Genomic DNA, 20,802 nt, shown 5'->3' on the forward strand with positions numbered 1-20,802 from the left:
GTCCTGGCTTAGTCCTGGTTTAGTCCTGGTTCAGTCTTGGTCTAGTCCTGGTTTAGTCCTGGTTCAGTCCTGGTTTAGTCCTGGTTCAGTCTTGGTCTAGTCCTGGTTTAGTCCTGGTTCAGTCTTGGTTCAGTCCTGGTTAAGTCCTGGTTCAGTCCTGGTTCAGTCTTGGTTCAGTCCTGGTTCAGTCTTGGTTTAGTCCTGGTTCAGTCCTGGTTCAGTCCTGGTTCAGTCTTGGTTCAGTCATGGTTCAGTCCTGGTTCAGTCCTGGTTCAGTCCTGGTTCAGTCCTGGTTCAGTCCTGGTTCAGTCTTGGTTCAGTCCTGGTTCAGTCCTGGTTTCAGTCCTGGTTCAGTCCTGGTTCAGTCTTGGTTCAGTCCTGGTTCAGTCCTGGTTTCAGTCCTGGTTTAGTCCTGGTTCAGTCCTGGTTCAGTCTGGTTCTAGTCCTGGTTTAGTCCTGGTTCAGTCCTGGTTTAGTCCTGGTTCAGTCCTGGTTCAGTCCTGGTTCAGTCCTGGTTCAGTCCTGGTTCAGTCCTGGTTTAGTCCTGGTTTAGTCCATCATAATAAAAACACACACATTTGCATAATAGTTGTTTTATTCACATTTCCAGGGAGAGTTTGTGGATTTGAGGGAAGCACAGAGTCGTATTGAGTTCAAACCTTCACATTTGGACATTTACACATAAAATCTTCACACAGTGTGATATGAAATATTGTATAAAGAAAGAGGCACTTCAGACACATTCACACATTATTCAACTGTTCAACCACAGCAGGGAGGATTCAAGAGGTCGTCAAGGAAACGCAGCAGACAGGAGCTACAAAACAAGACCAGAACAAGGCCTGGTTTAGACCTGGTCCAGTCCTGGTTTAGACCTGGTCCAGTCCTGGTTTAGACCTGGTCCAGTCCTGGTTTAGACCTGGTTCAGTCCTGGTTTAGACCTGGTTCAGTCTTAGTTTAGACCTGGTTTAGTCTTGGTTTAGAACTGGTCCAGTCCTGGTTTAGACCTGGTTTAGTCTTGGTCTAGTCCAACTTTAGACCCAGTTTAGCCCTGGTTGGTTTAATTCTGGCTCAGGTCTTGATTTTAACCTCGCTTAGTTGTCATTTAGACCCATTTTAGTCCTGGTTGAGTTCCAGTTTAAATCCATCAGCCCTGGTTTGGACATGGACCTGTTTTAAGACCTGAATTAGTCCTGGTTCAGTCCTGGTTTAGTCCTGGTCCTGGGAGGTTCTGCTCCTGAGTTGTGTTTTGTTTCATTCACATGTTTGAGTAGGTCAACGCAAACCCCGACCAGAAGTTTCAGAGTGGAGCTTTAAATGGTTTACTGCTGGTTTAGGTTTTATCGTTAAAGATCTCATCAGGTTTAGAAATAATTTAGTTTCAGTTTTGGTCAACAGGTCTAGTCCCGGTTCAGTCTTGGCTCAGTTTGGTTTAGACCTGGTTTTAGTTCTGGTTCAGGTAAGAAGCACTTTTGACAACTTGTCCTTGTCCAGTCCTGGTCCAGTCCTGGTCCAGTCCTGGTCCAGTCCTGGTCCAGTCCTGGTCCAGTCCTGGTCCAGTCCTGGTCTTGGTTGTGCTCCCGTCTGCTGATGTCACATGGCTTTTATTCATAACAGATACAAAGTTCGTATAAATACAAAATATAAGTACAGTGTGAAAGAATGGAACGCACTGAGGAGTGGAGCAGTTTGAATCAGGCTCAAAACAGTAGCTGCTCTAGTCAAAGTGAGTTTCAGTCCTGGATCCTGTTTCTGTTTAATGCCATTTATCAAAACGTGAAGAATTACAAAACTGTTTTCTGAAACGAGTAAAGAAAAAGTCCAGGAAGACGTGGACCGCACAACGCTCCAACTGAAAACCTGAGTCAACTTTAGACCAGAAGTCACACAATGAGTTCATGTTTAGACCTGGTTTAGACCTGGTTTAGACCTGGTTTAGACCTGGTTTAGACCTGGTTTAGACCTGGTTTAGACCTGGTTTAGACGTGGTGTTCAGTCTTGGATCTGTCCTTCTTTAGTCCTGGTTTAGACCTTATTTAGTCCCTTTTTGGTGCTGGTTTAGTTCTGGTTTAGTTCTGGTTTAGTCCTGGTTTAATCCTGGTTTAGTCCCAGTTTAGACCTGGTTTAGTCCAGGTTCAGTCCCTATTTATACCTCATTTAGTCCTAGTACTGATTAAATCCTGGTTCAGTCCTTGTTGAGACCTAGTTTAGACCTGATTCAGTCTGATTTTGGAGCTGGAAGACACACAATGAGTCAGTCCATGTTTAAATCGAGTTTAGACTTGGTTTAGTCCTGGTTTAATCCTGTCTTAGTCCCAGTTTAGACCTGGTTCCATCCTAGTCCTGATTAAATCCAGTCCTTGTTTAGTCCTGGTTTAGACCTGATTTAGACTCCGGTTTAAACCTGGTTTTGTACTGTTCAGTCCTGGTTCTGTCCTTGTTTAGTCCTGGTTTAAACCTCATTTAGTCCCTATCTGGAGTTGGTTCAGTTCTGGTTTAATCCTGGTTTAGTCCCAGTTTAGACCTGATTCAGTCCTTGTTTAGACTTGGTTCAGTCCTGATTTAGTCCTGGTTTAGTCACATATTAGACCTGGTTCTGTTCTTTCTCAGTCCTGGTTTAGTCCAGGTTAAGACCTCAGTTAGTCCTAGTCCTGATTAAATCCTGGTTCAGTCCTTGTTTATTCCTGGTTTAGACCTGATTTAGACTCGGGTTAGACCTGGTTCAGACCTCATTTAATCCAACTGACTCCAAGTAATGGTCAATATAATTAACCACCACAAAAAATAAAATGAAATTAAATAAAATGAAAATACAAACTTCTCTGGATACTTTGTACAACGTGACTGTGGCTACATCTGTACAAACACGTGTGCATCCATGGATCAGAAAAGACTTCAGATCACGTCCAGAAGTTCAAGTTGTCTGAGTATTGCTCTGAACAGCCCGCCCACACGCCCACACGCCCACACGCCCACACGCCCACACGCCCACACGCCCACACGCCCACGCGCCCACGCGGCCCTCCCTCTGTCCCTGATCACGTTTCAGATTTAAATTAAGAAACAAATCTGTGTTGGCTTCGTTTAAGGCCGTCCGTTTTCAACAAAGAGGAGAAGAAGAACTGTCCCTTGATCCTCTGCTACATCAGGATCATCCACTCACACAAGCGAATGTCTCTCCTCTCCCACGCCCCCCAGTCCTGGTTCAGGCCTGGTCCAGTCCTGGTTCAGGCCTGGTCCAGTCCTGGTTCAGGCCTGGTCCAGTCCTGGTTTAATCCTCGTTCAGTCCTGGATCAGTACCGGTTCAGTGCTAGTTCAGTCCTGGTTTAGTCCTGGTTCAGTCCTGTTTTAGTCCTGTTTTAGTCCTGGATCAGTACCGGTTCAGTGCTAGTTCAGTCCTGGTTTAGTCCTGCTTAGTACCTGGTTTAAGCCTGGTGAAGTCCTGGTTCAGTCCAGGTTCAGTCCAGGTTCAGTCCAGGTTCAGTCCTGGTTCAGTCCTGGTTCAGTCCTGTTTTAGTCCTGGTTCAGTCCTGGTTCAGTCCTGGTTCAGTCCTGGTTCAGTCCTGGTTCAGTCCTGTTTTAGTCCTGTTTTAGTCCTGTTTTAGTCCTGTTTTAGTCCTGGTTCAGTCCTGGTTCAGTCCTGGTTCAGTCCTGGTTCAGTCCTGTTTCAGTCCTGTTTTAGTCCTGTTTTAGTCCTGTTTTAGTCCTGGTTCAGTCCTGGTTCAGTCCTGGTTCAGTCCTGGTTCTTGTCATTGTCTTTCACCTCTCCCCCTCCCCGCCCTCGTCCCTCCTGTGGTGTTCGGGCGTGGGGTTGGGCGCCCTGTACCCGCTCCCTCCCCGCTCGTCCCCGTAGTCGTCGTCGTCCCCGCCCGCCCCCCTCGCCCTCTCCCGGTCCCTCCTGCTCGGGGGGCCCCAGATGAAGTTGTGCGCGGGCCGGTAGTGTTTCTTGGCGTAGCGCAGCAGTCGCCTCCTGGTGGCGGCGTTGCGGATGGTGTACACGTAGTACTCCAGGGCGCTGTGGGTCATGTTGGGCAGAGTCCCGCGGACCAGGGACTCCTCCAGGAAGAGACGCACGAGAGGGGCCTTGAACGCCTCGTAGCCCAGCTCCCCCAGGGACTTGAGGATCCGAGTGATGCGCAGGTAATTGTGCTGAGACCTGAAAGAGACGCATGAGTTTAGAGATTCAAGTACGTGAGAAGAAAAAGACTAAACCAGACTCAAACCAGGACTTCACCAGGCTTAAACCAGGTACTAAGCACAACTAAACAAACTCAAGATTAAAAGAGGTCTAGAAGAAACTAAAGCAGATCTAAACCAGGACTAAGATGATGAAGTGAGTGACAAATTGGTCATTGTGAGAGCTATGGTCAAGTGAGGCACCAATACGATACTGAAATCGGATATCGACGCAGAATGTCTCATAATGTTTGAACTTTTATACAATATATATTGGCAAATTCTTCAAGTATTCAAGTAAGAGTCAAAGTATCGATATCAGTGTTTGCTGGTACGAACTCAAACATTTAAAGCAAGACATTTTGTAATGACTATGACACTGGGAGGAGCATCAAACCAGGTCAAACCAGGTCCAATAACTAAACCACGTCTTAATGAGAATAACCAAGTGCAAGACCTGGAATAAAGCCAGGACTAAACCAGGACTAAACCAGGACTAAACCAGGACTAAACCAGGACTAAACCAGGTCTAAACCAGGTCTAAACCAGAAGTAAACCAGGACTAAATCAGGTCTAAACCAGAAGTAAACCAGGACAAAATCAGGTCTAAATCAAGTCTAAATCAGACCTAAACAAGGTCTAAACCAGGTCTAAACCAGGTCTAAACCAGGTCTAAACCAGGTCTAAACCAGGTCTAAACCAGGTCTAAACCAGAGCTAAAACAGGTCTAAACCAGGACTAAACCAGGACTAATCCACTCCACTTTATTTCGATAGCACATTTTATAAACATGACAGTTTCCAAAGTGCTGCACAGACAAATTAATAAAATAAAAGAAAGTAAATCATAAATAAAAACAAATAAGTGCTAACAATTATTAAAACTAATAATAAATAAAATTTAATAAATATAACTACATAAAAGACACAGAGGAGTATATAGCTCACGCAGTGTTAAAAGTCAGAGAGTAAAAGTGGGTCTTAAGACGAGATTTAAAACTCTCCACTGTGGGGTTATGGGGAGTTTGGGGCCGGTCAAAGAAAATGTCCTGTCCTCCTGGATTTAAGTTTCATCTCGCAGCACAAGCTGGAGCTGGGCCTTGAACCTCAGGGGGAGTTCAAATCAATTCTAAATCGAACAGGAAGTCAGTGCAAAGACGTAAGGACTGGTGTGATATGTTCTCATTTTTTGGTTCCTGTTCAAAGTCATGCAGCAAAGTTCTGAACTCACTGCAGATGGTAAAGTGTTTTGAGAGATGCCCGTGTAAAATGTTTTGCAATCCAGACGTGACAAAATAAAAGTGTGTATGACCTGTTCAAAAGGATTAAAAGATTAAAAAAAAGGTTTGACTTCGAATAAAAGCTGCAAATGATAAAAACTCAATTTTATCAGGTCTAAACCAGCTCTAACCCAGGACTAAACCAGCTCTAACCCAGGACTAAACCAGGAGTAATCCAGGTCTAAACCAGGACTAAACCAGGTCTAAACCAGGACTAATCCAGGTCTAAACCAGGACTAATCCAGGTCTAAACCAGCTCTAACCCAGGACTAAACCAGCTCTAACCCAGGACTAAACCAGCTCTAACCCAGGACTAAACCAGGAGTAATCCAGGTCTAAACCAGGACTAAACCAGGTCTAAACCAGGACTAATCCAGGTCTAAACCAGCTCTAACCCAGGACTAAACCAGCTCTAACCCAGGACTAAACCAGCTCTAACCCAGGACTAAACCAGCTCTAAACCAGGACTAAACCAGGTCTAAACCAGGACTAAACCAGCTCTAAACCAGGACTAAACCAGGTCTAAACCAGGACTAAACTAGGACTAAACCAGGTCTAAACCAGGACTAAACCAGCTCTAAACCAGCTCTAACCCAGGACTAAACCAGCTCTAACCCAGGACTAAACCAGCTCTAAACCAGGACTAAACCAGGTCTAAACCAGGACTAAACCAGCTCTAAACCAGGACTAAACCAGGTCTAAACCAGGACTAAACTAGGACTAAACCAGGTCTAAACCAGGACTAAACCAGCTCTAAACCAGCTCTAACCCAGGACTAAACCAGGTCTAAACCAGGACTAAACCAGGACTAAACTAGGACTAAACCAGGTCTAAACCAGGTCTAATCCAGGTCTAAACCAGGACTAATCCAGGTCTAAACCAGGACTAAACCAGGTCTAAACCAGGTCTAAACCAGCTCTAACCCAGGACTAAACCAGGTCTAAACCAGGACTAAACCAGGACTAAACTAGGACTAAACCAGGTCTAAACCAGGTCTAATCCAGGTCTAAACCAGGACTAATCCAGGTCTAAACCAGGACTAAACCAGGTCTAAACCAGGACTAATCCAGGTCTAAACCAGGTCTAAACCAGGTCTAAACCAGGTCTAATCCAGGTCTAATCCAGGTCTAATCCAGGTCTAACCCAGGTCTAAACCAGCTCTAACCTAGGTCTAAACCAGGTCTAAACCAGGTCTAAACCAGGACTAAACCAGGACTAAACCAGGTCTAAACCAGGACTAAACCAGGTCTAAACCAGGTCTAAACCAGGTCCAAACCAGGTCTAAACCAGGACTAATCCAGGTCTAAACCAGGTCTAATCCAGATCTAAAGCAGGACTAAAGAGTTAAAACTTTCGGAGTGTCTCCTTCCCCACATCATTAGCGTCAGTGTCTGTCACAGCAGAAACATGCAGTGCAGATGGTGCAGCGTCGGCGTCGCCCATTTTGTGTCATGTACATTTGTTTAATTGAGTTTTCGTCTGAGAAAGTCATTAGCGCTGCGTTACTACGGAAACACAATGGGATTTCAGATTTAATGAGCAATAAAGCAACTGTCACACTGAAGACGATTCACTTTGGAATATGAAGCTTCACAGAGCGTTTATGTAATCTTTAAAGGGTTAAGGTAAAATACTGTCTTCATATGTGTCCTTCAGGGTCATCACTATGTTCTACAATCCCTAGAGATAAACAGAGCTGGGGCTGGACAGAATTTTACAGGAGAATTTACGGTTTAACTTTTAGATTGCAGATTTGCTGACCTGGTTTATAGTTAAAGGTCACATGTAACACTATTTTCTGATCTGCTCTAATGTAGTTTCCTCATCACAAACACAAAGTGTTTTTGTTTCATTCACATGTACATACACCTTCCCTAGAATCATTTAGATCATTTCAGACCAGGAATTGCCAATTTCTACTAACAAGGTTCCACTCTTGTTCACGGACAAAATTTTTTAACTTTTCATGAGCTAAAGTGAATGTTCCAAGACTTTACAGCACCTACATGTGTAGAACTGATCAGACTTTTAGAGCTAAATCTGAAATGTGAACTCTTTCCACTCATTTTATGGTTTGGGATTATAGTTTTGAAACATTTAAAATCCTGTCAATGCATTTATTGTCGTCTCTTTTAAACAAAAGACACAGACGTTCAGAAATAATCAGAACAGCCTCATGAGAACTTAACAGAACGCTGTCTGAAAGGGATACTCAAATTCCATGACTTTTTCAAAACTTTCACTGAATTTACAAAACTAGATGACTCTTCCAGGCCTGGAAAATGACATTTTTAATTTCCATGGCTTTTCCAGGATTTCCATGACTGTGGAAACCCTGTACTGAACTAAAGGTAAAGGAGCTGTTAATTGTTTTGTTTTTTTTAATGTATGATTTATTTATGCTTTTTCAAAATATAAAAGACAAATTACATAAAGATGTATAATAAGGAGCTGTTAATTGTTAATGTGTGTGAATGAAACAAAACATAACTCTGAGTATGTGGAGCATTATAATATCAAATTTTGTGTAATATAAGATCTTTAATATCTCTGTAATTACTGGGCCTATCCACATGAAACAAAAACTGGCACCAAGTTGAACATCTTTCACAAAATAATGAGAAGGTTCAGCAATCAACTGGAGATTTCTTTCAAAACCAGTGAAGTTTCCACAGAGTGATACAGACCCGTGCGCTCCATCAGACCAAGCATGCAGACACGGGGAGAACATGCAAACTCCACACAGAAAAGCATGTGAGGCTCTGCCAGTGTACATCACTCACTCGTTCAGATGCTCAAATCTCTGTTCCCAGTTCGGAGCTCGCGCCACGTTCCCGTTTTTATCCAAGAGTTTGACGCCGTAAAAGTCCAACATGAGGGAGTACGCCGCCACAAACCTGCGCCTGGCCTCTCGGGTGCTCTGGAACTCCTGAAACACAAACACGACACTCACATGAGGACTTACAAGGACTCATCAGTGACTTTCTATCAAGCACAGATGTGGTGGGAAGGGAGATGCAGGCTGAGTGCAGACTGGCAGCCACGTCTCTGTCCTTCAGCCCCAGGGCAGACGCACACATGGAAGTCAAACGTATTAGAGTTGGGAGGAAACTGTAGAGTCTTACCTTAATCTCGTCCTGAGTGAGTTCATGTGCGTAGAAGTTCAGCCCTTGTTCTCTCAGAGGAAACAGCCTGAGAACAAAGAAGAAATACATGAGATAAACCAGGACTTAACCAGGACTAAACCAGGTCTAAACCAAGACTAAACCAGGTCTAAAACCAGGACTAAAACAGGTCTAAACCAGGTCTAAACCAGGTCTAAACCAAGACTAAACCAGGTCTAAAACAGGTCTAAACCAGGTCTAAACCAGGTCTAAACCAGGTCTAAACCAGGTCTAAAACCAGGACTAAAACAGGTCTAAACCAGGACTAAAACAGGTCTAAACAAGGTCTAAACCAGGTCTAAACCAGGACTAAAACAGGTCTAAACCAGGTATAAACCAGGTCTAAACCAGAACTGAACCAGAACTGAACCAGGAATAAACCAGGAATAAACCAGGACTAAAACAGGTCTAAACCAGGTATAAACCAGGTCTAAACCAGAACTGAACCAGGAATAAACCAGGACTAAAACAGGTCTAAACCAGGTATAAACCAGGACTAAACCAGGTCTAAACCAGGTCTAAACCAGGACTAAAACAGGTCTAAACCAGGTCTAAACCAGGTCTAAACCAGGACTAAACCAGGTCTAAACCAGGACTAAACCAGGTCTAAACCAGGTCTAAACCAGGACTAAACCAGGTTTAAACCAGGTTTAAACCAGGCCTAAACCAGAACTAAACCAGGTCTAAACCAGGTCTAAAGCAGGACTAAACCAGGACTAAACCAGGACTAAACCAGAACTAAACCAGGTCTAAACCAGGACTAAACCAGGTCTAAACCAGGACTAAACCAGGTCTAAACCAGAACTAAACCAGAACTAAACCAGGGCTAAACCAGGTCTAAACCAGAACTAAACCAGGACTAAACCAGGGCTAGAGCAGGTCCAAACCAGGATTTAACCAGGACTAAAGCAGGACTAAACAAAGTCTAAATATTTGACCCATCCTTCAGTGGCGCTGGGTTAAACCTGCACCCGGTGACCCATCTCCAGATCTTGGTCACAATCTTTTCTTAGAGGATTTGACCTGTTGTGCAAGTTTTGGGTTGAGAACTAAACCAGGTCTATGAAGGATCTACTGATGAAGCAGCACTAAACAAAGTTCTAAACCGGGTCTAAACCAGGTCTAAACCAGGTCTAAACCATAATCTGAGTTAGTGTCTCACCACTGGATGTAGGTGTGATTGTGCTCTAGTTTGTCGTAGTCTCCTCTCCACTTTTTCAGAATCTCCTCAATGTAGATCCCTGGAATTGAATAGGAAAATTATATTTAAAAGAAGCATATCTCTGTGCGTCAGATGCCCTCCCGTCCTCCTGTATCCCCGTGTGTCAGATGTCCTCCTGTATCCCCGTGCGTCAGATGCCCTCCCATCCTCCTGTACCCCCGTGCGTCAGATGCCCTCCCGTCCTCCTGTACCCCCGTGTGCCTCCCTGTGGTGTCAGACCGTGCTGGGGGCGGGTCACATGTCTGTTTTTAATCTGCAGATGTTGTGGCGTTGGTCGGAGAAATAAAGCGCAGAATAGATGTGATTAAAATGAGACTTTGGAGATGTGTTTTCAAACTCACCATCTGGGACCAGGGGGATTTTGTTCAGGTAAAAACGAAGGTTGCGATATTCGTTGGGCTGCCTGGACTTTCTATAGTTCTGTAAAAAACAATCAGAAAGAGAACGTCAACAATGTGATAATCAATGTCATAAATTCAATAAAAAACAATATGCAACCAGTGTATTTCCTTTAATAACCTGACAACACCTAACATATTTAGATCATCATGCTAAGCCACTCCCCCTTCAGAGCACGATTACAACACAATCAGCATGTGTCCTGCTAATGAAACTACTGCACATCACATCAGGTTTGTCGAGTTGTTGTGCACAGTTTTGTATCTTGTTTTGTGTATTTATGGCGAATTGTCATGTGGGAGCATGGGTGATGAAGGCTTGTGGGCGGAGCCTTGTACAGAATGTTACAGCTAACTGTAAGGAGGGTTTAAATACACTGCAAAAACAAAAACAAAATCTAGCCAAGTTAAGACGACTTGAATTAAGAAAGTTTTATGATTTGAGTAAATTTCAGTTGACATGTAAAATTATCTGCCAGTGGAACAAGAAAATACATCTTACTACACTTAAAATAAGAAAACAAAAACTTTTTGCATTTAAAATAAACTAAATCTAATGTTGCTTGAATTAAGAAAAACACACTTATTCCACTGGTAGATCATTTTACTTGTCAAGTTGAATCTACTCAAATAAAGTCAAATGTTTTATTTTTTTTTTATTTAAGTCATTTTAATTTAGCTAGATTTTTTTTTTTTTTATTCCAGTGTAGGGCCCTCGTGAGATCACTAGATTAGTTAAACATGCATGGATGACTCTACTACCTGATGAGGGAATAATGTTATCACATGGGAGAAAGCTCAAAATGTCTATTTTGCATAACAGCTCCACTTTTTAAACAGTGCACCTGTTTTCATCATTCATTTACTCATTTACAAGGAAATGAAATTTTAGATTTATTTTCGGTGAACCAAAGATGACGTTGTGTTGTTTTCACTGGTCTGAGCTCACTGGTGCATGAGACAAAAACATATTTTTTTTCCACATCACTTCCTCAGTACTGGCCCAGCTCCTCCCACCATGTGACAACAGAAACATGCACCACGTGATCACTTCTGACCAATCAGAGCGAGAGCTGCTAGAGCAAACTTTGGGGTGCTTGAAGGATTTAAAAGTTCATGAAAATACAGATGAATCCTACAAAACCTGACTTTTGTGAATGCTGACAATGACGGTTTGATTTCCCCAAAAACACATTATGTTCTATGGGAGTTTTGTTTCTGGGCTGGAGCTCCAGGAGCTGCAGGACCCGGAGCAGCCACTAGTCAATCTCACACCAGAACAGAGGAGAGTGTCTTCTGTGGAGTAAGAAAGCTTTCAAAAATATTTGTGCGCATAGAATAGAAATCCGTGCGTATTTGGGAAATCTTTGCATATCTGGCAGTGTTTGGTGTAAACTGGGACATTTCAGTGACCTGAGGAACTTTTGGTCACATTTCATACGAGAAATGCAGCTGAGATGAAGGTTAAGACTGACTGATGCTCGCTGTGGCTGTAGCCGTGAATGTTTCAGTCTAAACATACAGAGAACCTGATATTTGCTCATTAGTCCTGGGATAATGTTACATCTGATGTTCACCAACTGGCTCCACTGTGTTTCTACTAAGATATAAGTGCAATTTCCCGTTCAGAGGAGGTATTTCTACACAATATCACACAGCAGCGTTCAGTTCCCGTGGCAAGACAAGACATTTTAACAATAAATTTGAATGAACCCACTTGTTGGTCGCTGTTGTAGCTCCTTGTTGTGTCATTACTCTGTTTTTACTCTGCTACAAACTTAAACATGCACAGTCTTGATCTTGATCGATGTTTCTTCTGCTCCATAAATAATGTCTGTGAAGTGATGACGTATTTTTGACAGTAAAATCCCGTCTGTGAATTCGTATTCGTACTGATGAAAGTGTAATCGTAAATTTTCATTTCGTGATTGTAATTCTTGACGTCGTAACTTTTCAATTCGTATTCTATGGATAAAATACACACAATATATTTTATGTACGACTGGACTCATTTGAGAGTTTATAAATATTTATTTTACGCGCAACTACAGTCAAATATGCATGGATTTCTATTCTATGCGCACACATATTTTTGAAAGCTTTCTTACTCCATAGTCTTCTCCATGTCTTATTATAAAGCCATGGTTTGGACTGTAGTATGATGCTGAGTGTAGATTTAAATGTGAGATTTGAGTTTTACCGGGTAACTGTGTCTGTATTTGTACAGGTCTCTCGCTGCGTAGAAGCTCCTCTTCATCTTTGGGGCCGACTCTGGAGAATCACACAACTGAAACAAAACAAACAATGCATCAAATATGGTAAACTAATGTCACATCTAACTGTGATTATGTTTATAAATCAAGAGACATTTCACAGGTCTCATTTTAAACCCGAGAAGCATTCACATCTGACCCTCAAATCTGACCTTTAAACTCATCCAAGAATTGTATGAATTGTTGTGTCTCTGTATTTCAGAGCATGTTTATAGAACTCTAAACTACAGGGATAGCAGCTTTTACACACAATAAGACTCCATGGAGACACAGGGAGGGCATCTGACACACAGGGACATTTCAGAGCATGTTTGTAGAGGTCTAGAGTACAAGGTTAGCAGCTTTAACAAACAATAAGACCCCATCTGACACACAGGGAAGCTTAGGAGCCTAGAAATCATACATATAATCACAATACTTGCCAGAAAAAACACAATCAGATGTTTTTACTGTTGACCTAATAATAAAGGATTTAGCAGGTCCCCGTGATGTGAATGTGTACAGATCTGAGTCCTTATAAAGTGAGAGATCCCAGCACACATGTTTCATACGCGCTTTGCTCAAACAGGATTGGTTCTGCTCCTTTACAAAAACATTAATCCCTCATATCCGCTCTAACCAGATCACAAACGCAGCATTTGAATTCAGAGGATTTGGGGGAGATTTCAAATTTAAAAACATGTCGTGACATTAAAACACTCATAAATACGGTTTCTGAAGATGGGTCATAAAAAGAATCTGCCCACTTAATCCTATTTCACTTCTACGGGGCATTAACTCGAACACAGAACATATTTAGATCACCATGTTACCTTTTCCAAAATGCTGTGTTCCTTCAAAACAATGTATTAATGAGGGAACCATGTTATAAAACGGTAGAAAGTTCCAAAACAATGATTTTGCTTATAAGTATAGAGCTGTGCAATGAATTCATATAAATCGTGATAATTGTGTTTGATAATCGGCCTGTAACGATAACTGATTTTGCTAGACGAATTTATTGCAATAAACGTTAATATTGACATTTTGAGACCAATTTCAACTAATATAATGACCATGGAATAAAAATGCAAATACACCCTTTCAAAGATCAATAAACCTTACTTTGTAAAGAACATTTAACACAGGAACTGAAAGACAACCAAAAACAACAGGCCTAAATAAAACAGACTGTTAACACAGGACTAGTCTAATGTGTCTGGCTCACAGCAACGGACTTGTTGACAAAAATGCACTTGAATAAACCATTGCTGAACCAAATACAACCAAAGCAATAAATAAAATGAATTATTAAGTCTCTGTAACAAAATTGGCCTTAAAAGTGATTTTAGTTGTTGTCTTACATTGGTATATAGTAGCCACTCTCTCTGTCCGTCATTTTGGTAATTTAAAAGTTCGTATTAACCCGCAACACAGGATGTTATTTCGCTATGAGGGCGTCTCTGTCCTGTCTGGTATCGTGTCGGTGTCTTGTGGGATTTCAGTGAATTTTGGGCTCTCCCGGGGGCGGGGCTAATGGTGTTGCTCAGGGTTGGGTTCATCGGCTGTTAGGGTTTAAGACATTTTTGCTCATCGTTTGCGCTCGCTGCATTTCACGCACATGACTGTTGAGACCAAGCCCCCAGGTTCCAAAATGGCCGACCATTCAAGTCAATGGGCCGAACTCAATGGCGCATGATCCCAGACTCGCCCTTAGCCCGGCGAGGTACTTCCGGTGGCTGTGGGCCGACCGAGCATGCGCAGTAGTGTCTTTTCTCCCACGGGCACACGCGAATGCACACAAACGCACGCACGGAGCATGGGCTCGTGTATCACGTGATCGCTTTGACCAATCAGAGCGAGAGGAGTTAGAGCAGAGCAGAGCGGAGCCGAAGCGAACGATTATAAAGTGTTTTTTAAGACAACTGAAGGATTTTGAGCTGAGAAAAAGTGTATGATCTAAAAATAGGTAAAAATCCCCCAAAAATCTGACATTTTTGAAAGTTGTAGGTCCCTGTCAGATGAACACGAGCAGTTTATGATTACATTGCCTCTATGAGAAAAATCTTCTCTCGGCCCAGGGGATTTTTTCCGCTGTAGAACCAGTGAGTGGCCACTACGTCAACTGGGGGCAGCTACAAACAGCAACACCCTCCAGTTATTTTAATAGATCAATGGTTTAGACATGTCCGCTCACCAGTGTTGATTCGGCATCGTGACTTGTTTTGGCACTAGTTTGTGTTGCAGCTTCATGTTAACTGCACAGACAGCGGCGTTTTCTGCACTCAGGCTGCGCACGCATCCACTGTGTTGATAAACACAGCGCACGTTGGTTCAAGCGTCATTACATTTGTTAAACGAGACGAGTCAGAGAGCGATAGAAGTCTTCTAACATTCACCCTCTTTGAGAGCGACAGAGAGCGAGGAAAACAAACAAACATGCAAATAGAATTTATCGCGGCCGGAAAAGTTATTGAGCTCATTAAAAGTTATCGTATGATTAAATGATTTATTGATTATCGTTACAGACCTATCTGATAATCTATTAAAGGGCCCATATTAAACAATTTTCTGATCTCTGTTCTGATGTAGTTTCCTCATCACAAACAGAGCTGGAGTTGTGTTTTGTTTCATTCACACATGTTTAACACACAAACCCTGTAGATTTAGACTGAGTTCACACTATAGTCTGTATAAAGAAGTGCACTAAGTGAGTGTGACGTCACCCACAGTGTTCGGCGTCAGTCAAATGAAGCTGAACGGACACAGGAGCAGATTTGTAACCGAGTTCTATATTATGAATAATTTTTTTAACGAACAAAACAGCAAAATAAAAACTCCAGGATCATGTGTCGCAAGTTAATACCAACATTTTAAGACCGACATGACGAGGCTCACAGCGGCAGGTAGAGAGAGGAGCCACAATATTCTAGGGGTGTAACGATATCCAAGTCTCACGATACGATATTTATTGCGATATTGTGGGAAAGCTCACAATATGGTAGGGAGGCTCATGATTAGGGATGTAACAATATTCAAATCTCTCAGCACAATATTTTCACAATGTACATCTCACGGTACGATATTTATTCCGATATTTTGTGGAGGCCGCAAACAAAACTCTTAATATGCTACTTTTTCCTCAAGACTTAATCCAAAGAACTAAAACTTAAAAAAAAATATGTTTAGAACTGTCATTTCTTCTTGTAGTTTGCACTGAAATGGAGCAAAGGATCATGGTCTATGTAGTTCTCTCATCTTTTTTTTTTTTTTTTTTTAGCTATTGCTGCACCATAATTTAAGAGTTAGAGCAGGGGTGTCAAACATACGGCCCAGGGGCTGGATCCGGCCCTCCAAGACTTTTAATCTGACTCTCGGCTGATTTTCTACAAAAATATCTTAATTATATTTTCTATTAAAATATTGGTAATTTTCTGCGGTGCTGAGCATCGCAGCATCTCCAGTGTCTCTGTACGTGGCCCCTCCCACCAGAGCAGCACAAATGAAGACTTGTCTCTTTCCAAACGCTCTTAAAGGACGATCGTTTTGACTGTTGACCGTGACACCCTCATCAACAAAATGTCAAAAATGAGAAAAGTGGAGCCGAGTGCAGGATTTTACAACAAAAATTTACTTATTCCTATTTGCATACAAGTTCATGTTAAAACATTGTGTTGAAATTGTATTTTTCTTAAAGTTTCTAGTTGTTATTATAATTATAATCATTATTATAATTAATATTCTGTAAAAGAGTTAATCAGTTAAAAAAGATTTCTGTAATAGATTTGTGTTTCTCTGCACAAATATTTGAACTTGTTGTTATTTTGGGGTTTATATGACATGAGTTTTCTGATCCGGCCCCTTTGGGATCAAAGTAGGTTGGACACAACCCCCGAACCAAAATGAGTTTGACACCCCTGAGTTAGAGAGACTTTTATTTCGATATATTGTGATGGTCTATGATATTATTGTGAGAAGTTTGATGATACAATATCATGATAGTCCGGTTATTGTTATATCCCTACAATATTCCAATGTAAGTCAATACGAACCAGAGTCAGCAGGAGCATTTTAAACTTTGCAGATGTAGACAGACTAATAATAAAGTGTTACTCAAACATGTGTAAATGAAACAAACACAACTCCAGCTCTGATTTTGAGGAGGTAATAACATTCTAACATGTCTTAAAGCTCACAGGAGTCAGTTTTATGTAATATAGGACCTGCTAAATAAACAGATCATGTCAAATCCACTTGTAAATATGTTTAAGCCCGGCTCTTCTAGCGCTCACGTGTCAGAGTGGTTTTCGTTTGCCTAATCTAAATCCACTTTGGTGTTTTAGATTTTGTGAGGATAATCCCAGCTTCCCCATTCAAACCACAGCATGTTTCACTTCACTTTTGCCTCTAATATGGAATGTTTTTGTTTACACTTATTCAGGAGTGGGAGGTAACGCATTGAAAATACTCACATTACTGTTACTCAAGTCAATCTGTGGGATAATTGTACTTTTTTGAGTAGAGTAAACTTTGAAATGTACTTAATAATAATTCTAGTCATTATTCTGCAGACATAACATCTCTGTATCATCCGTTCTGATTGGAACGAGCTCAGAAAATATGCAGATTATGGTTTAAAATGATTCAATTCATCTTTAAATTGCTCCTATTATGCTATTTTCTGATCTGTGTTATAATATATATATATATTTTTTTTTATTTCACCAATAATAAATAATAATAATAATGTAGATTCCTCATCACAAACATGCCTGAAAGTGTGTTTTATTTCATTCCCACAGGTTTAACACACAAACCCTCCAGATTTAGGTGGAGTGCTGCAAAAAATATAAAGTAAATAGCAACTAGTACTCTGACTTTTCGTGTTTTTTTGTTTTTGTTTTTTTTTTTACTTTAGAACTATTTTGAAAGCAGTAAACGAACTTGTAATTGAGCACATTTTTGTCATGCAACTGTACTTTTATAGAGATGAAATCTGCAGTTCTCTTTCACATTTTAAAGCCCATTTTAAAAGTGTCTGTAACAATAGAATCTGTCAGAACCGTGGTCTTGTCATTCATACTTTTGTGAGGTGCATCCGCATGCTTTAACATGATCTATTCCCCAAACATATTTCAGTACAGCAGCAGCAGCAGCGTTGGGAAGTAACTGAACATGTACTGAAAATACTCATCTGAATACTTATTTTGAGTAACTGTGTGTTGGGACAGTTACTCTTTCATGGAGAGAGATCTGGCTGCAGACCTCCACCCAAAGGACCCTCACGTGACTCTCTCCATCCTGTACACTGTGTATATAAATGGACATATCTAACCCACTAGCTGCTGCGGTCCAAATGGAAGTGTTCACGGGTGCGCTTCAGGCTCCATCTACTCTCTTTACCATTGACTTTACATTGGAAAATAATCACTCCTCTCACTAACTGCTGCAGTGAGCCTTGTCATTTTGATCTTAAAATATTTATTAACCACTCTACATGATCCTGGTGTTTTTATTCACTGTTTTGGCCCTAAATCAATTCATACTCTTTATTAGCTCCTTTAGTCCACTTCTTTATAAAGTCTACACTCCATCACCACATCCCTAAACGTACAAACAGGGCCATTCCAAAAGACACCAAAGTCCACTGTTTCTTGAGCGCTGTTTTCAATGTGAAGTTACTAAAGTTTTCCAAACCTTAATCATTACAGATTTATGTCTAATCTTAACCAGACACAGGGCCTATGGCAACACATTTGTTTGTATTGATGCAATCGTAGGCGACATGTTCACAATTAAATATGTGTTATGTTTGTGACAATGTTTTAAACTGCTAATTTCTCTGTGTGAGCAGAGAGAACAGAGACAACACGGAGATACTTTCAAATGATCACTAACACTTAACACTTTTAGAAATGTACTGGAGATTAAAGGTACTTGATGTGCTAATAAGTGCAAACCTCAAAAATAGCTTTGAATTACATTTAATTAACATTTAATAGACAACTAAGGCAAGAACTAAAACAGAGCAAACTAATAAAATGGTGAGGGACACCATTTTATTAGTTTGTGGAGCAGGGTCCTCTGGGTGGAGGGATACGGCACTGGTACTGGGGCCGATATTGGAAATTTTGATGGATCGGATACTGGTTCTTTCTATTAAGACGATTTACTGGACAATTTTAGCCCAAATGCTTCACAATTTTAAAGTTCTTTTGTAATAACTGTAAATTATAAAGAACAGTTACAAAACTCACAGTGTGTCTTTAAAGGAAATCAATTATATTTTCAGTTCCAGGGGTCAGTTTCAGTTGAAATCTGCTTGGCGGCAGAAACTTAAAGCCAAAGTATCAACTTGGTATCAGAGTACAGTTACTCTCCTGAATTAAAGGGAATACATGGCTGTACTTCATCCTGCAATTTGGGGTTAACACAGTATTACTGTAATGTGAAAGACAAAAAAACACAGCTCTGACAGTTTGTGTGCACGTGTGAGTTTTGTCTATAATTAGAACAAACAGTTCAACACATTTTAAGGCTAAATGTCATGTTTTTTTGTCCACTATAATATAATGTAATTTGATGTAAAAGAATCCTAGTCAGCAGTGTTGGGGAGTAACAGATTACATGTACCGGCATTATGTAATCAGAGTACAAATTATGAGTAACTGTATTCTGTTTCCATGAGTGGTAATTGGATTACAGTTACTTTGTTGAAATGATTACATGGCGATATTTTCTTGTTTTCCTTCACATTTTGGGCTAAACCAGAACTAAAACCAAGACTAAAACTAGGACTAAACCAGGTCTAAACCAAGACTAAACCAGGACTAAACCAGGTCTAAACCAAGACTAAACCAGGACTAAACCAAGACTAAACCAGGACTAAACCAGGACTAAACCAGGACTAAACCAAGACTAAACCAAGACTAAACCAGGACTAAACCAGGTCTAAACCAAGACTAAACCAGGACTAAACCAGGACTAAACCAGGACTAAACCAAGACTAAACCAAGACTAAACCAGGACTAAACCAGGACTAAACCAGGACTAAACCAGGACTAAAACCAGGACTAAAACCAGGACTAAAACCAGGACTAAAACTAGGACTAAGCCAGGACTAAACCGGGTCTAAACAATATAACACTTAATAGCAGGTGGACATTATTGAAGGCAGCAGTGATCTCATATAGAGAGCATTTCTCTATCAATAATATTTTTAATCTGGTTAAGGAAAGTCTGGCCTTTTTATTTTCTTTAATCAGACAAAACTTCTTATGTTCAAATTTCCTAGTCTTTGCTTTTCTACAGCAAACAAAAGTCTGTTCATGGAGACTTTGGCTCAACAGACAATTTGAAGAAAACAAACAAGAATTTTCAGGATTTCAGGATTTTGGGATATGTAATCTGTAATCTGTAGTGGAATACATTTTAAAAGTAACCTTCCCAACACTGCTAGTCCGAGTATTCAGAGTACACAGTGCCTGAAAATGATCATAATACGGTACAAAAATACTGAAGAATACTGAATTAATTCTTGTATTCAGTATTCTGTTAAGCTCCTGAAATAAATTTTTTTAAAGTATTGTTCCCCTCACGTGCACATCCTCCGCGTAAAGACACTGTTGTGGTGTGGATGTCTCGTGGTTACCTGCTCCCGGTGCTCCGTGTCCCCGCTGGCCGCCCTCTCGCTCTCCGCCGCCGGGCTCACGCTCTCTGACACGCCGCTGTCCTCGCTCTCGTTCTCGGAGTCGGAGCCCCAGGTCGAGTCGCACTCCTCCACGGTGCTGGGCTCCTTTAGCCGCCATCCTCCCACCAGATTCCCCATCGACACTGACCGCGCCGCCGCTTACCCCCGTGACCGCCTTCGGAGCTCTCTTTGTCCGCCTGGATCCCTCGCTCTCGCCGCTCTCCTGCACCGCGCCACGCTACATGCCCAGCCGGGACCGAGCGAGCGCACCACCGCGGGCTCTCGGCTTTAAAGGGGAAGGAAGCGGGGGTTTCCACATTAGCAGAGCGGCACAGGAGCGGCGGAGGAACGGCAGGAGGAGCGGCAGAGGAGCGGCGGAGGAGCGGCAGGATGCGGTGACGCGCGGAGGAGGATGGTCTTAAAGAGACAAGACATGTTAAGTGCACAGTGAAGTCAGACTTTGGCAGGATCTTTCAACATTTTTCAGGCTTTGAAACATTTTTGAACACCATTCGTAAACTATTTAAAGTTGCACTACGTCACTTGTCTCCTCAGGGGTCCGCCACCTGCTCGTCTTTCTAAACTTATTTTGTAATTCTTCCATAAACGTCTTATTATTAA

At 41.6% G+C, this 20,802-nt stretch overlaps 1 protein-coding gene across 2 annotated transcripts; it reads right to left on the reverse strand.

Annotated features, from left to right (window-relative positions):
• Window positions 1-577: 577 nt before the first annotated feature.
• ogfrl1 (opioid growth factor receptor-like 1) lies at window positions 578-20,523 on the reverse strand. Of its 2 annotated transcripts, XR_008633375.1 has the most exons (8): window positions 20,143-20,523; window positions 12,440-12,526; window positions 10,183-10,261; window positions 9,782-9,860; window positions 8,581-8,647; window positions 8,239-8,384; window positions 1,942-4,156; window positions 578-1,908 (listed from the first exon to the last, which is right to left on the reverse strand). XR_008633375.1 is itself a non-coding variant. In XM_020934737.2 (7 exons), exons 1-7 carry the CDS (start codon window positions 20,317-20,319, stop codon window positions 3,760-3,762), a joined length of 1,032 nt encoding a protein of 343 aa, XP_020790396.1. In that variant the 5' UTR covers window positions 20,320-20,523; the 3' UTR covers window positions 578-3,759. The 2 variants fall into 2 exon arrangements, 1 of the variants encoding a protein (XP_020790396.1); XM_020934737.2 differs by having other exon boundaries at window positions 578-4,156.
• Between the last annotated feature and the right edge of the window lie 279 nt (window positions 20,524-20,802).

Source organism: Boleophthalmus pectinirostris, unplaced genomic scaffold (assembly GCF_026225935.1).
Source record: "Boleophthalmus pectinirostris isolate CB_2022bp ecotype Guang Dong unplaced genomic scaffold, ASM2622593v1 HiC_scaffold_5, whole genome shotgun sequence".
NCBI classification, from domain to species: Eukaryota; Metazoa; Chordata; class Actinopteri; order Gobiiformes; family Gobiidae; genus Boleophthalmus; species Boleophthalmus pectinirostris.

Excerpts from the sequence above, each read along its gene's own strand:
- ogfrl1 (XM_020934737.2), bottom strand. The coding sequence starts at position 20,319 with ATGGGGAATCTGGTGGGAGGATGGCGGCTAAAGGAGCCCAGCACCGTG. Across the intron at positions 9,861-10,182 it reads AATCCCCCTGGTCCCAGATG|GGATCTACATTGAGGAGATT; the intron begins GTGAGTTTGAAA and ends ATTCAATTCCAG. Across the intron at positions 8,648-9,781 it reads AATCACACCTACATCCAGTG|GCTGTTTCCTCTGAGAGAAC; the intron begins GTGAGACACTAA and ends CTTTGTTCTCAG.